This window comes from Dicentrarchus labrax, unplaced genomic scaffold, assembly GCF_905237075.1.
Source record: "Dicentrarchus labrax unplaced genomic scaffold, dlabrax2021, whole genome shotgun sequence".
Lineage (NCBI taxonomy): Eukaryota > Metazoa > Chordata > Actinopteri > Moronidae > Dicentrarchus > Dicentrarchus labrax.
Window position 1 is genome coordinate 12,931,833 of NW_026136707.1, and position 16,902 is coordinate 12,948,734.

General features: G+C 36.4%; 3 protein-coding genes across 4 annotated transcripts; all 3 read left to right on the forward strand.

Annotated features, from left to right (window-relative positions):
- The first annotated feature begins 2,548 nt into the window (after positions 1-2,548).
- On the forward strand, positions 2,549-5,395 carry LOC127366689 (C-reactive protein). The gene is made up of 5 exons (XM_051405864.1): positions 2,549-2,662; positions 2,840-2,894; positions 3,698-3,800; positions 3,894-4,194; positions 4,351-5,395. Exons 2-5 carry the CDS (start codon positions 2,840-2,842, stop codon positions 4,567-4,569), a joined length of 678 nt encoding a protein of 225 aa, XP_051261824.1. The 5' UTR covers positions 2,549-2,662; the 3' UTR covers positions 4,570-5,395.
- Positions 5,396-8,028: 2,633 nt separating this feature from the next.
- Positions 8,029-10,599, forward strand: LOC127366690 (C-reactive protein). The gene is made up of 5 exons (XM_051405865.1): positions 8,029-8,082; positions 8,307-8,361; positions 8,884-8,986; positions 9,084-9,381; positions 9,961-10,599. The coding sequence occupies exons 2-5, from the start codon at positions 8,307-8,309 to the stop codon at positions 10,177-10,179; spliced, it is 675 nt and encodes a 224-aa protein (XP_051261825.1). The 5' UTR covers positions 8,029-8,082; the 3' UTR covers positions 10,180-10,599.
- A 4,250-nt stretch (positions 10,600-14,849) lies between these two features.
- On the forward strand, positions 14,850-16,880 carry LOC127366688 (C-reactive protein). 2 transcript variants are annotated; one of them, XM_051405863.1, is made up of 5 exons: positions 14,850-14,913; positions 15,108-15,162; positions 15,870-15,972; positions 16,068-16,356; positions 16,485-16,880. In XM_051405863.1, the coding sequence occupies exons 2-5, from the start codon at positions 15,108-15,110 to the stop codon at positions 16,701-16,703; spliced, it is 666 nt and encodes a 221-aa protein (XP_051261823.1). In that variant the 5' UTR covers positions 14,850-14,913; the 3' UTR covers positions 16,704-16,880. The 2 variants fall into 2 exon arrangements, with proteins under 2 accessions (XP_051261823.1, XP_051261822.1); XM_051405862.1 differs by having other exon boundaries at positions 14,889-14,986.
- Positions 16,881-16,902: the final 22 nt, after the last annotated feature.

Here is a 16,902-nt window from a genome sequence, read left to right on the forward strand (position 1 = left end):
TTCTATGGTTGCATTTCTTCTTTGAATTGGATGAAGTTTTTTCTCGCCCTGGTGATGCTGACAGCATGTGCTGCAACTCCTCAAGGTGAGAAATATATTCTTTATTTAAGGAATATTAAAATGAAAAATCACAATAAAGTTGCGAGTCGATAGGAGCATGAAGCCTTTTGCTTTCACCTTTATTCTGAGGTATGAAAACAACTTTTGTAGTTTAACAGGGTGAAACAAATTCTTTGTTGTCATATATATTAACAGACTTAATTGTATAACTGTATTTGTTTTGTTTTAGGACATACAGTTGCTTGACTCAACACAGCCAAAAACAATGATGCTCGTTCCCTTTTCAATCATGAATTATTCACAAAAGAAACTGATATACTTATTAATGAAACAAAAAGGCAGTGGATAAAATAATAAGTAAACTAAAAAGCTCAGTGGGATATCAAAAAGGTTTTTGTCAACAATATTCTCTCTGTATCTGGGAAATGTGGTTGGCTGTTTTTTTAGAAAGCTTCCTCAAAGCTTTAAAGTCTTTTTTTCATAAATCATGAATGATGGGTTTGCCACATGGGGAGCAGTCCTTACATATATACCATTCAGACTTTAAGAATCAGTAGTTTATATGTTGCTGTATGTTCCCGAAATTCTGCACAAGGACATAAAGGACCTTCACCACAAATTCTTACCGCAATTGACTTTTTTCTTCAGTTCGCAGGCAAAGATTCTAATTTATGTTAAAAGCAATACATGTATTTTAGATACATGATCTCCACTAATTATTTGATTTTTGTTCCCACTGTATAATTCATTCATTCTTTATATAATGTATGCACATGAACATCAAATCTCAAATTTAGCTCTCACTTACTTTCAGATCTGTTATATGAAATGTGTTCACCTTCCCACAACAAACCAACACATCAGATTACATCAAAACAGAATTTAAGTGCTGCAACTGTTTAAAATGAATGAAAGTCCTCACTTTATCTCTCACTGTAAAAGGGCAGCATACATGATCATTTCTTCTTAATGCCAGCACTGGTTTGATGGAAAACCTTCAGTTAGGTATAGGGGACCCACTATAATCAGGCCAGGTACAGTTTTATTGATGCATTGTATTACATAGATCATATGATATGATATCTGATGTCCACATGTGGGACTTCATCCATTAACCCTGTGAGATGCAGCGCTGCATGGATCATCTAAACTTGTGTTTCCCAATCTTTCTCTTTCTATCCTTGGATAAACTGGCGACCCATGACTAAGTGACATATTTCATGGATATTGCATATTATATTCAATGCAAAACAATAACAACTAATAAACAGTATATAATTAACCCCAATAGTGAATGCAAAATCTGCATGACGTTTGTGTGAAATGAGCAATGTGGATGAAGTTTGAGCAGATTATTTCATGGATCATTGCATCAGAGGTTATTTTAGCAATCATACATACTTATGAGGTGTCTTTTTTGATAAATTCAGTGTTTTCTTTTCCCTGATGCTTGGCTATTGTTCTAGCAGCTCTTCGGTTGTTTTAACTTCATACTTTTCCAATGCAGGGCGAGGCTGTATAGCAGAGATTGAAGGCTCTGTAAATATGGTTTGTGCTCAGGTCTTCATTATACCCATATCCTGTGAGATTTATATAATAATCCAATGGCAATTTCATTTAGTTTTCTTCACAGTAAAGTGATATTTTACATATCCCTCTCTTTTCTGTTTTACATATGAACGTCTTTCTTGGTCTATAGTGCTGAAGAATGAGCTTTGCCTACCACCAGTAGATGAAGTTCTCACTTTATAAGGTATATTCAGAGCACCCTGACATCATTGACAGGAGTGGTTACACATGCAACACAGCATACTTATGACAACTTTCAACCTGCAATTTCACGCTAAAACGAGTACCAAAATTGCACTGTGCTGCCTTATCTGAATAAACACAACCTCGGTCCACCCACCATGGCACAAGCAGGTTTGCTAGGAAAACACCAAACAAGCACTGAAGCGGTGACTAAAGCCTATCATAATAGATATGGTAGGTGTACATGATAACACCTATCATAACTGATAAGGTTAGTCACGAGTGATCAAACTTTAACCTCTGTGTACAGATTACAAGCTGATGCATGTGCATACAAGGATTAATGATTTCAAAACACAACACACAGTTGTTTACAAACTACTTTAAAAAATACTGTACTCTTTAAGCAATATAAGGGTTGGTACCATTATTTAGATATATTTCAATTCAGATACAGTGAAAACTATAAGATATTTTGTAAATATTTCCTATTTTTTAATTTAATGATTCAAATTTTCTGAACAAAAGTGCAAATAATTGTAAAATGTAGGCCCGCTTCACTTCAGCTTCATGGAGAGTTGGGAAATTCCTTTCAGCCTTGTTCATTTACAATACAGAACCATGAAGACGACCTCAGTGTAAATTGTGTTGATTCAGCAGAAAGCTGGAAGGGTGGGGACTTTTTAAATTTAAGGAATCTGAAGCAAAAGACAAAATAAAGAAGAGGAAGAAGAAGAAGAAGAAGAAGAAGTAAAGGGAGGTAATACATGAACAGAAATGGGGAAGCAGTGAGTACAAAACTCACAGTCCTAATCACTACTGCACACAAAATCCAGACACAGATCTCAAGGTAAGATCTATACACGCAAAACTGTAGGAATTTAAAGTGACTGTAGTATATTTAACCATTTTTTAAAATTCCACCTGTATTGTTTATTGTAGCTTCCCAAGGCAAATAACAATAACCTAACATAGTGTATTAGTAGCAACTAAAGAGCATTTTTTATGGTGTCTTTTTGTCTATTAGATGAAGTTTTTGCTGCTGGTGGTGATGCTGAAAGCATGTGCTGCAAGTCCTCAAGGTAAATACAATCTTCATTTAACAAAGGGAATACCATTTACTTTTAAACTTATTTTTGAGTTTTTGCAAAATATTAATAGAAGTCTTACCAATAACATTGCGTTTGTCATAATACTTTTGTTCTTTCCCATTTTTACATACTTCATTTTCAGCTAACATGTTTCCAATGCAAAATTACAAAGTAATAAGAGACTTTAACATTAACCTTTGGTACTCATATGCAAAGAGAAAGGTATATTATGTTTTAGGTTAGGTTTTATGAATTGTGAATTTGTGAAGGACGAGTGTGCAGGATCTATTGGCGAGGTTGCCGGAGGAACTATGGTGGCTGTGAAACTCTGCAAAGGGGCCTATTTAGAGTCAGTGTTTGGTTTGTCAGTTTATGTAACATCCTCCAAAATGTTACACACTGACCCCTGTAATTCTGCTAGTCTTTGCATTGCTTGTCTTGACACAGCCAAAAACTGCTGCTCATTGTACTTTCAATCAGGAACTACTAATTCTGTTTGCCAAGGAAAATTAACCGACATACGAACTTGTGCTGGACAAAGAATTATGGAGAATAGCATCAAAAAGGCTTTTACAAACCATTAAGAGCTTTTCTATTTAAATGAGATTAATTTCCTTCCTCAAAGATTGAAGTTTTCTACCAAATCTTGAATGATGGAGTGGCCACATGGACAAAAAAATCCTTACATGTGAGCCAACAAAATTCAAGAGCCAGTGGTTCATATCACACTGTATGTTCCTAATTTTTTGTAACTTTTAGCTTCAACTTGATGAATAATCCATCCCTCTTTTCAGATCTGTCAGGTAAAATGTTCACCTTCCCACAAGAAACCAACAGAGCTCATGTGAGGATGAATATATCGAATCGGGATTTGGCTGCTGCAACTGTCTGTCACAGGTAGAACTGAATGTGCAAAATGCACGAAAGAGCCCATTGTATCTCAGACTGTGAGAAGTATCCTGGACAATAATGTGTTTGTAATTCCTACAGATCCTTTACAGACCTCAAAAGAGACCACGTCCTTTTCTCTTTGGCCACACCCTCTAAAACCAATGCTTTTCTGCTTTTCTGGGATGAAACAAATAAAGAAATGGAGCCACATATCCTGGATAGAAAGTCAGAATATCGAGGGCAGGACTACAAGCCGAACATGTGGCACTCTGTTTGTACCACATGGGACTCTACGACTGGACTGGTGCAGCTGTGGTTTGATGGACAACCTTCAATTAGGAAATTCATCAGCTCTGGAACAAACATCAGATCGTCCAATATGATAACTATATTAGGACAGGTACAGTTGTATTAATAAACACCATAGTTCGTTCAACAAATGTTGTATATGCTAACGTTTTGATTTATTGTGTGTTTCTAGTGTATATATTTCAGTACAAATACTGCTGAATTTAGCTTTTATTTACAGTTTCTCAAATCTCTGCAATCTCTACAGGAGCAGGATGCACATGGTGCGGGGTTTGACCTTAAACAGTCTTTTGTTGGCATGATGTCTGATGTCCACATGTGGGACTACATCCTTTCACCCTGTGAGATCCACAACTACATGGATGATCTACAGTTCACTCCAGGGAATGTGCTCAACTGGAGGGCGCTGGAGTTCCAGATTGTAGACAGAGTGCTGATAGAAGATAAACTACATATCTGTAACTAAACATTTCACACAATACCATATATACTTTAGAAGTACAAAATCATACTTTCTGTGCTTTTATGTATATAAGTTACCAATGACAGCCATTTATGTTAAATCATCATTTAGGATAGGTTTTGATTTTTTTTTAATACAGTAATGACATGATAGAGTTATTTTGGTCACTCTGATCATTTTACCTGTCCATACCATGAAATGACTCCTCCCTAACATGACTCTGGTGTAGAAAAGGGGGTACAAAATCCATAGTCCTCCTCCTGTTCAAAGTTCAGCTAAAGGTAATAGTGAGTTACCCAAATCAGGTTTGTTTTAACACCATAATTTTCAATAAAGTCATTCTATGGTGGTACTTCACAGCCAGTATGGAGAGGAGGAATGATTATGGTGACCCATGACTCTCTCAATGTACATGTATACATTGTAATGGCTCAATGTGTTGTGTGTACAGCATGCATGCAGTAAAAATAGAGTGAATATTAAGTTTACTGTGTTGTTGAACAGCCACAGACAGGCAGTCAAACATGCCATGACAACATGATACAAATTCCCAGTTGGCAAGGTAGTAGACCTACCACATGGTCTTGGTTTTCTGCATGGTCCAATCCTACTGTCTAGATTGTTTTTTAATGTTAGTCATAACGACTGTATGGGGCAATAATTATTATTAATTCGGGCTGTCAATCTGTAAGGTTGTTTTCAAGGTCATCTGCCCCCTACTGGGCAAAAATGATAAATGCCGCTTTAACTGGGTTTTGATTTTCTATCAATTGTACTCATCTTGGCACTGTTCTATTTGTTTTTTGAAATAAACAATATCTTCACTCAATGGGACTGCACTACTTTGTTGTCACTCCCATATATGAGTGGGAGAGTAGAGAATATTTTAAGAACAAAAATCCCCCAAAATAGTGCATTCTTCTCGCTTTCCTAAATAATCTGACTAAGAACATAAGGAGAAATCACTTAGGTGTAGAAAAAACATGTTTTACATTGACCGAAATGCATCCAAATTGCAGAAAGCAACATCTGCTTTCACCAAGTACCTCAGCACGTCCCTTCTCTGATACGAGGCAGCCAGAAAACATCTCTTCTCGTGGAGTACATGTGGAAACTCCTAAATCCAAAGGATGTGGCATTAGGAGGAGGGCTAGCCCGTGACACAGAGATGACTTCACAAAAGGGACATAATCGTCAACCCTTGGCTCCAAACTTATTGCTGTTAAGCTACTCAGCCATTTTCTCAAATCTAACTTAAACTAACCTACCCCTGATGACAGACTTTTAGCTTTCATTCAACATTCAACATTCTAGCTTCATGATAGATTTCCATTTAGCACAGTCATTAGAAAACAATGACACGCTTTTTAAAAGGAAAGGGGCTCAGTGAATGAAGCACTGCCCCTTGGTGCCCCCCTCATGAAGACTCAAAGGAGCCTCTTATGTCAAGCTAGCAGGTTCCTGATGTAATTCAGCAACATGAGCTTGTAATTACCTATTAGTTAATTCCTCTTCAGCGTAACTCTTGAATTTCATTACCTCTGACTATTCACTAGTGCACAGAAATGGATTGCCTTTGACTGCCATAAGTGAAAGCACTTCTGTAAAACTTTAGCAATAATTTAGCTAAACTGATTAAAACTGGCACATACAGTACTTAGCCTCTATAATGTCACAGGGATAACCTTCAAACTTTAATTAAAACTAGTTCTAATAGTTATAGTCAAGTTAAGTCAAGTCAAATTTTATTTATAGTCCAAGATCACAAACTACAATTGGCTTCAGGGGGCTTTACAATCTGTACAGCATTCAACACCCTCTGTCCTTAGACCCCCGATTTGAGTAAAACCCTTTTAACAGGGAAAAAATAGAAGAAATCTCAAGAAGAGCCACAGAAGAGGGGTCTCACTTCCATTATAGACACATTTTATGTCACATGACACAATTTCTGATACATAAAGATTATAAAATATATACTTATATATTTGAAAAATTTGGATTTTATTCAAAACATTTTATCCATATTAAACAATATCCATTAGAAACAACTATCAGCCCCCCACAGTGCATATTCATTTAGATTTTTGTTTAGGGATATACTTTGCTATAGTCATGTAGGCCTGTCCATATTCTGGCAGACTCTCTAAAGACCCATGGAGTAAAAAAGTTAAACAGGCAATTTTACTGAGCACATTGTTGGGTTGACCAGGGGTGCATCTCAGAAAAGTGATGTGTTAGTTTTCAGATGAGAAATTTTGGCAACATCATGTTTCACAAATGATTGTCGGTCACAAATTACTGATACATTTGCCCTACAGGGCTCTGGGTTAGAAGTATAGTCTTACTTTTGACCAGTGAAACATGTCAAAACGAGTGAGCAGGAAATTATCTAGTGCTGCAAAATTGGTGAAACAGGTCCCAGAAGCACACTTTTCCCTCACCTCTGGTGTGACTTGAAACTTGTGAAACACTGTGAAATTAATCATGCCATCTTTTTGTTTCGTTGTTTAAAGCAAACTGTTTTGCTAGTTGTTTAAGTTGTATTAGTATTTTTCTTTTCTAGTAAATAGAAAAACATTTTGACAAACCTCTGTCGCCGGTCAGGTATTTAGATTTTTTTGTTTACGCTTGGTGATATGACTGATGCTCAAAACGTGAGCAAACATATTTCCCCTCCCAGAAAAACAACCTAAACGTAGGAAGTTCTTTTATAACTCCTTACTGCTGTTCCTATAACACATGGACTTACTATTTCACAATAAACTGTAAATTTCTCTTGGCACCATTTAAGCATACAAGTGCACCTTTCAGAGACCAATCCTGAGGGAATTCTTCAGGAGATTTGGTCCATAAACAACTGTTTTTACTCACAGTGTGTCTGTTTATGTATGCTCTTGACAAAAGCCTTGATGGCTGGACACACTATAGCTGGTGACACAAAAAACCCCACAAACAGCCTTCTCTAGAGTCAGTGTTAGATTTCACTGTTCTGGGCTACTGTAGAATAATGGTGGTTCAACATAACAGACAACCTGCTGCGTAGATATAAAAGGCTCAGTCTAAGGTAACAAAAACAGTTCTTATTTTCCGGTGTTTATACACTAATGAAAATATAGTTATGAATGTTATTCAATTTCCAGCAACAGATCCTCCTAAATGTTACACACTGGACCCTTAAAGGCAAGTTAGAGTATCATAAAAAGTTATTACAAATCATCCTGTTTGGACTCTCTACACAAACAAATGTTACACATACACGTGACTGTGTTGTTAACTGATTTTTATCTTACTTGTTTTTCATTTTTAGAGTGACTTAACAACTCGAAGTTTATCTTTATAAGTGTAATATACCTTAAAAACAGTTTTAATAGCCTTCACTTAACTTTGAACATTTGTGTATTACTGGAACCTAAAGCCATAAATTGAACCAATGACTGCCATAAGGAAGTAGTAAGTAAGTATAAAACCCACAGTCCCATACACTGTTACACACAACATCCTAACACAGGACTCAAGGTAAGATGCAACGCATTATAAACATTTAAGATAGAAGAATTTAAATTTATGTGCATTATATACAAACATTTCAGACTTGTTTTGCCTGTACTGTATATTGTAGCCGACAAACTTAGATTGCAGATTTATTTACAGTCTGTTACACTCTATTAGTGAAATTATTAGCAACATCTATGCATGTGATTAATTGCCTTTTGGATGGGGTTTATTTGTTTTTCTATCAGATGGCGTTGTTGCTTCTACTGGCGATGCTGACAGTATGTGCTGCTGTTCCTCAAGGTAAAAGATATATTCTTCATTCAACAAAGTTAAACAATTATCCTTTGTTATGTGCAAAATCTTTAATTTAATAGGATGAAACAAATAAGCTTAATATTATTAACAATAATAACAGTAACAATAGAGAAAAACATATATTATTACAAAATTATATGTAATTAATATGTATTAGGACAATTACTTGGTCAGATTGCAACTTGCATTCATCAACAGCAGTCAATTCATTTTCTATGTGAAGCAGCAAATCTCTAGTAAGAAACATGGTGGGGCAGACAGCAGCTATGAGTAAATGTATTTCGCAGTTTAGAGCGGTGTGGCTCTGTATGGATAGCAAAGTATACAGTAAATTAAACATGTTTCAGGGTCCATAATATTTGATTTTTAACTTCAGCTTATCTATTCTCAAAAAATCTTTTAATAAAACTTCATCTTCAATTATTATTTTTGCTATTATTTGATGAATTTATTATATAATTTAAATTTCACATTCTAATTTTGAATTTTCTTCATTTTTTTTAAAAGACCTAACAGGTAAAATGTTCACCTTCCCACAACAAACCAACACAGCTCATGTGAGGCTGACTACAACAAGACAGAATTTGAGGGCCGTAACCGTCTGTCTCAGGTAGGGTTGAATGTGCAAAATTAATGAAACAACCCGCTGTATCTGTCACAATAAAAATCATAATGAATGATGAACAATGTCTTTGTTATGCCTGCAGGTCCTTCACAGACCTCCGTAGAACACATAGCCTTTTCTCTTTGGCCACACCCTCTGCTTTCAATGACTTCCTGATTTTCAAGAACGCTCCAAGCGATGAGTTTGGTCTCTATGTCAGAGATAAACATGTAACTTTTGTAGGTAACAACTACAAAATAAACACATGGCACTCAGTTTGTTCAACATGGGACTCAACATCTGGAGTGGTGCAACTGTGGTTAGATGGAAAGCCCTCAATTAGGAAATTTGTCTCCTCTGGATCCAACATCAACGGGCCCATTATAATTGTTTTAGGACAGGTACAGTTTTTACACACCATCCATACAAGGAATAGTTTGACATTATGGGAAATGCACAGATTAGCCTTTATGCAGAGAGTTAGATAAGAAGATCAATACCAGTCACTGTAAATGTGTAGCTAAAATCAGCAGTCTATTAGCTTACCTTAGCACAAACACATGAAAACAGCTGTCCTGGCTAAGTCCAAAGTTAGCCCACCACACATCTCAAACTCAGTAAACAACAATTTTATAGCAAATTTTTATGTAGATTAAGCATTCATTTGTATATATATTTATTTTGACAAAGACATCTGCCAAATTGATAAATTAAACTGTAGCCAAATTTATCTTTGGACAAAATCATGTCATGTTTCCTCATTTCAAGTCTTTAAAATATGTCGAGCTAACCGACTGCTTGCTCCAGCTACTTACTCAGGGCAGTCTTATTAGATCGGCAGTTATCTTCACATCTAACTGTCGGCAGGAGAGTGAATAAGTATATTTCCCCAAATATCAAACTATTCTAACTATTCACACTACTAAAATGAATGCAATGTACAACATAGCTGTTATGTCAACACTATGCAATCTCTACAGGAGCAGGATACGCATGGTGGAGGGTTTGATGCTGCACAGTCTTTCGTTGGCATGATGTCTGATGTCCACATGTGGGACTATACCCTCAACCCCTATGAGATCCAGAAGTATGCAGAGCATCTTAACTACACTCCAGGGAATGTGCTCAACTGGGGTAGGCTGGAGTTCCAGACCATAAACCGAGTGCTGATAGAAGACAGGCAAAAGACTTGTGTCTGAACTTTTGAAGCTGTTGAAGCTGTAAATGTCTTCCAATGTCAAAAACAGGTTTAAAAAAAATACTAATAGAATAATGTAAAACTAATTGGAGACTGTTTTCAGTTTTTTATTCCTCATTTATTGTCATTATTATCTTATGTTATATTTGTTTGTCAGATCATTGCAAAAAAAAAACCTTTTTTACTTTTCTTTGTTTCTCTGATCTTTTGGCTGTGTGTTGCCAGCATTAATTGTTTAATGTGTTCACTCATATTCATAGTGTGATGAATTTGAGTTATCTCTCATTTGTGACTGCCTTTAATGGTAATACATGTATTTGAAGAAGTTGTTTTATAAGGTTGCATTATGTTAAAAAAAAACTTAACAATGAAATGTTATATGTAATGTGCTGTGAATAATAAATTGGTTATGTAAAAACTCCTCTTGTTTCTGAAATTATTAGATAAATAAATTCACTTTAACTAAAGCAAGCAAATATATTTCCCAAACTGTCTGACCAGTCCTTGCACTGCCATGAGTCCATTATTTATTACTATCAACTATTAGTTAGCTGATTCCTCTTTAGTATGACTGCTGCATCTCAGTGGAAGTGGCTATCAGCTACAAGATTACTTTAAGATGCAGCAAGTAAAAGTGTTTCTGTTAAAGTTGGACAATGATTTGTAAATTGATATAATAGATTAGGTATTTCTGTTAACTTGTCAGCAACCTTTTGGTCCTTCATAGTCAAATTTATTTGATTTTGAGAGGCTTATAATTTAAACCTTATAATTGGCAGACAACGTTTTTTGCTTCCACACCAGCGATAGCCGTTGTTGTGAATGTGATATTTCATGGGGAATTTCTTCAAATTGGACACAAACATCCACTTGGATCAGTTAATATTTAACTAACTTTAGCTGTCAAATAAAAAAATCTGAAGTCTTGGATGGTGTTATTACAATCATATTTTTTTTGTATTCAAAATGTTCAGCTGTTTATTTTAGCTTGTTATAAATGTGAGACTCCGTGGCTGGAAACACATCACACATAATCTTATTATGGATTTCAGGGTAGCCTGAGTGTGTGAAATTAAACATGAGAGCAAATGGTGAACGTAAAATGGTGATTGCTTGTTTCAGCTTCTCTGTACGTTACTATCTTAATTCTTTCCCAGGGCAATATTGGAGTACTCTATCTCATTTATAGGCTACAACAGCACACACACACACACACACACACACACACACACAGCCCAACGCATCCCAACAGCAGGAAATAAGTTAAAATCAACAACCTTTCTTCGGTAATATGAGAATAATACAATATGAGATGGTGTAAGGGCTTGCAGATTGTGTGTGCAGATAATATTGTTATATGCTAGATAACAGGATGTCTCTGACTAAATGTTCTGCTTGGGGCAGAGAAGGCGCTGCATATTCCTCTTGTAGCAGCAGACTCTGTCATGGTGACAGCTGCTCCGCCCTCCTCTCTTTCTTCCTCTGCATCTTGATCACCTGATTCATTTCCGTGTTGTACATAATAACTTCTCCTTTGTTCCACACCTGCCATTCTGCACCTGCCCACATGTTGTCCCTACTGAGTCAGAGTGACATGTACTGTATATTCAGCTACTCCTCATGTGCTACCTAGTGCAACAAATGTACTTATTCACATTATTTTGCGTTTGTGTGCAATGTAGCCAGTAATTAGATTTCTGTTTTATTTTTATTTTAGTTGTCTTAATGATTAGGGAGTTTGAATAAAATTCAGATATAACTAAAATAAAATATGTAACTAAGACAAACTTTCCATCATCACATCATCATCATCATCATCATCATCATCATCATCATCATCATCATTATGGCCTGCCACTTTACTGAAAGTTTTAATTTTCTATTGTATTGGCATATTTCAGCACAGCAACTTTTACTACTGTTCAGTTACAAGGAAAATTGGGTCTTTCTGACAGCTGCCTCAGGGTTTTCATGCAGGCCGCTGTCCAGCCCTTTGCACTGTACACTGGGCTTAATTAGAGTCCAACTTCATGTTAAACCATTCCCTCTTCATGTGTGTGATTGTCACAGTACAGCAGTGCTCTGATAACACGTCTTTGCCAGCTGCTATTAATATATTATAGTTGATTCAGGTCCTCTAATACCATAATACTGACACTGCTAAACTTTTTTTGAAAGTCAAATTTGTACTCTTTGATAACATTTTTGTGAATAAAGCTTGCCCACATGTGAAACAGGTAGCCTGTGACACTTTGTAGGGCATTGATCATGCTAATAACAGGAGACTTTCTGAGCAGTTCATATCCAATTAAGAGAGTTGGTGAATCTGACTCGGAACACTCGTATGAACAAACCTTACCAAAAAAAGAGAGAGGATAGGATTAGGATAAGAAAACAAAAAAATTCTTGCTTGAGGCTCATTGATTTTCTGTACCTTTCTCACCTATCTATATGGCCTTTGACCCTTCACCCTCTGGGCCACATACTGGGTCTGGTGGGGCCCTATATATACTATACAACACCAGTTTTCATCAACTGGTAAACGATCTCCAAAATAAACTTTAGTGTGATTGAAGACTGTTGCCCTGTTTCTCTCTTTCTCTGGTGCCCACCAACTACATCTCATCTTGTCTGGAAGCTCAGTCAAACTCAGAGTTTTTCCCAAATGAGTTGAGTGTGCTCTGTCTAGTCGTCTCGGTCTGATCCCTCTCCAGGGTTCATCCCGTCGCCTGATCTGATGCCTTTCTCCAGGAAACATTCGCTCTGAGCTGCAGGTTTCTCCCCAGTCACTACTGGAGCCCATCACATCAGCGGAGAGAGGAGCAGACTCCTCCATCACAGAAGTCCTCTGCAGAGACGATATAATATTGGGATGTGACAAGACAGATAAACTGTTGTGCTGTTGATGTTGTACTGCAGCAAGATATTTTAGTTGATCAAGAGCATCGAAAATGAAACAACACAAGCCTTAGTGAAGCCAAAGATAATAAATAGTAAATCAATCAAGCAGAGTAACTTCCGTGGTGTACCAACCCATACCAGTTGAGTGAGATTACACTTCCTAATCGAGTCATCAGCCAAATACCTTCTCAAAAAACAAAATAACAATGGACATCATTATTTAGAATTTTAAAATACGATTTTGTGAATATATATCCTAAGTTTTTGTCTATGAACATGGTCCTGCAGCTTATTCTCACTAGATTTCAATGCATTTGATTCAGTGTTTCTCAATACATCAATCTAATTTCAAAACACCTCAGTACAGTTTGAAAATGTCTGATGTCCTTCAGTGCCCTAACTGGAGTGCACTACTGATCCCGAAAAATGCCAGATCCAGTGAACCACATACAGCCGGTTCATCAACTTCATACATGAATGAGAAATATACTGTAAAAATTAGACACTTGTTAAGATAAAAGCCAGTTTTACCTCTCGATAAGGGTCACACATACACAGACTCTCTCTCCACACTCTCTCTCATAGACTCTCTCTCATAGCCCTACATGAACAGTTTACATAAGTAGGCATTTCTGTAGCCCTTGCATGAGGGAATAATCCACAGTTCATAGCATTGTGCCGTTAAACACAGGTTTACAGTGGAAGCCTGTCAGTGTAAACAGAATTAAGTTAAGACCTAGACCTCATGCTATTTTGACAAACACTAGTAAATTTATTATTTTACAATTACGGCTTGTGTAGAACTCTGTCAGGCAGTTAAACCACACAATTTTTTTTAAGTGTCTTGGCCTTGAAGTAAATAAAGAGAGTAAAATAAAAAGTCCCAAATCTACGATCGTACATAACATGGTTTGGCGTCATCAAGGTAACATGATAAATGCTGTCCCATTCCTCTTCATACCATTTCAAGAACTTACTAAGTGATGGCAACTAAGTCTATAAGGGTTCAGGGCTTAGGCCTTAGGGGGGCCCTCTTAGTTTCCAGCGCTACTCTGCTGTTGAAATAGCTAATATTTAATAGAAATAACTGTCACACATTTACGTTAAACTTTATAATTTAATGTTATTATATTTTTATATATATATTATTTAATATAATTTATTTCCTCAAGGTTTTGTTCAGACCACACACACTGTATTCCACTCAGGTTGTCTTCCTACAACAAAGGATTGTCTGACCAGATTAATTGTCATTGTGTACCAACCTGTACCAGTAATATAAGGTTACACTTCCTTACTGAGTCATCAGCCAAATACCTTTTAAAAAAACAAAATAACAAAGGGTGTCACATGTGGGTCTACTTCATGGAGTATGAATAAGTGTGTTTGTGTATCTCGTGTAAGCTCATGTGCACTGTTTGTTTTATTTATTTCCTTATTTCCTTCTTTATTTATTTAGATTATCTACATTATTGAATTTGGTAAATGTCCCTAGCGATTTCATTTTTCATAGTATTGAAAGAGCTCCCACTGGATGTGTGCTAATATAATATGGCTGATAAAACAGCATTAGGAGCCTGTAATGTGCATTTGCCTGCTCCTCATAACAACATTGTTCCATGAAGAGGTTTTTAAAATAAGAACACAATATCTTAACACAAGCATGATATTCTAATGTTAATTATGTTAAAAAAAGAGGCGGTTGACAAGGAAGTATAATACATTTGAAACAGCAGTTGTGACATCAACAGGAATGAGGAAACAGTGAGTGTTTAAAACAGCATTCCTGTTCAATGTTGCGCACATCATCACAACACAACACGACAACTTAAAGGTAGGGTCATGATGTGATATTCAGTGCACAATAGAGTAAATTAAGGTGACATTTATCAATGTGGGATACCAAGGTAACACTTAATTGATTTGAAGCAGCAGAGTTATTCTAGTTGTTAAGAGTAATAGCTGCATTTGATTTATTGGATTTAAACAGATCTTTCTCTGGTGTCTGTTCATTTGTCTTTCTATCAGATGGCTTTTTTGCTTCTGCTGGTGATGCTGACAACATGTGCTGCAATTCCTCAAGGTAAGGCTAAAAACAATTCACAATAAGTTAAAGTTACATGTTAATGTACGGTACACAGTTTGTTAGCGTTTGCAAAAAATCTCAAACAATTATTCAGTTGCAAATGACTAATGTTGGCTACATTGTTTGTCTTTGTCATGATAATGGACATTTTTTTGTCTAAAAATCGATTTTATAAGGAGTACAGGACCTGCTCTGTATGAAAAGTCTGTTTAAAATGTCTGTTTTATCATATTCCAGCAGGAGATTTATTTCTCTCATTCACAGACTTGACATCAAACCATGTGGTATTTACACTGTCAACAAGGAATGAATTATTCTGTTTGCAACAAGAAAATAACCCACCTTTAGATCTGTGCAAACTGAAAAAGAACTTTGTTAAGCGTACATGTTTAGTTCGCTTTATCAAATCATCAGTGTTTTCTTATAAATTTTAAATGATGAAGTGGCTACATGGGTAGCAGTGCTTTCACGTATGCCATCAGATTTTAGGAACCAGTGGTTCAAATGCATGTATGTTCCCAATTTTATGTAAAATGGCTTTTCCAAAAGATACAGCTGGGTTCAGGGTTATTGCCACATTTATACTTTTCTCAAACATATTTTTAAGGCAGCTAAATATTGGGCCGCCACATGCTATGTGTATAATTAATTTGTTCATTGTATAATTTATATCAACATTTAGCATTTTTCTTGCTTTTTTGTAGATTTGTCTGGTAAAATGTTCACCTTCCCAGAGGAAACTGGCACAGCTAATGTGAGACTGAAAACATCAACACAGGATTTTAAAGCTGTGACTGTCTGTTTCAGGTAGTGTTAAAAGCGAAAAATGCATGATATAACCCACTATATCGCTGACTAAAAAAAACTAATGTTTGATCATTTATTTCTTTCGATGTCTACAGGTCCATTACAGACCTCCGCAGAGACCACAACCTTTTCTCTCTGGCCACACCATCCGCTCAAAATGCCTTCCTGATATTCAAGACCGCTTCAAGTGTGATTGATTTTCTTGTCAGCAATAAAAAGGTAGAATTTGGAGCAGAGGACTACAAGCTGAACATGTGGCACTCTATTTGTTCTACATGGGACTCTAAGACTGGACTGGTGCAGCTGTGGTTTGATGGAAAGTCCTCAATTAGGAAATTCACTGGAGGATCAAACATTACTACACCCAGTGTTATCCTTGGACAGGTAAGTTTAATTGTTAAAAATTAGAGCGTCCTGTTGATTGAAAAGTTGGGATTTTTTTATGACTATAAAGTATTTTAGATTTCAGAACAATAATTTTAGCTAATTGTAGTTCTGTGTAATCTCTACAGGAGCAGGATTCCTTCGGTGGGGGGTTTGATGTTAAGCAGTCTTTCGTTGGCATGATGTCTGATGTCCATATGTGGGACTACACCCTTTCATCCTGTGAGATTGAGCGCTACATGGATGATCTAAACTTCACCCCAGGGAATGCGCTCAATTGGAGGGCGCTGGACTTCCAGATCACCGAAAGAGTGCTGATAGAAGACAAACAAATGAGCTGTCACTAAAGTCACTTTCTAATACTCCACCCAAGGTGTTTTCTTTTGATTATGAATTGTTCATGCCCTGTAGGCTTTAACAGTGGCTTTAGAAAGTTTGTAGCTTTGTCTTTGGCAAGGGCAGTGGCTTTGTTCAGCTTGAATTTCTAAAAATAAACTACTGTGATTCACAAATTACAAACCTTATTCCTGATCATCACCTTCAATG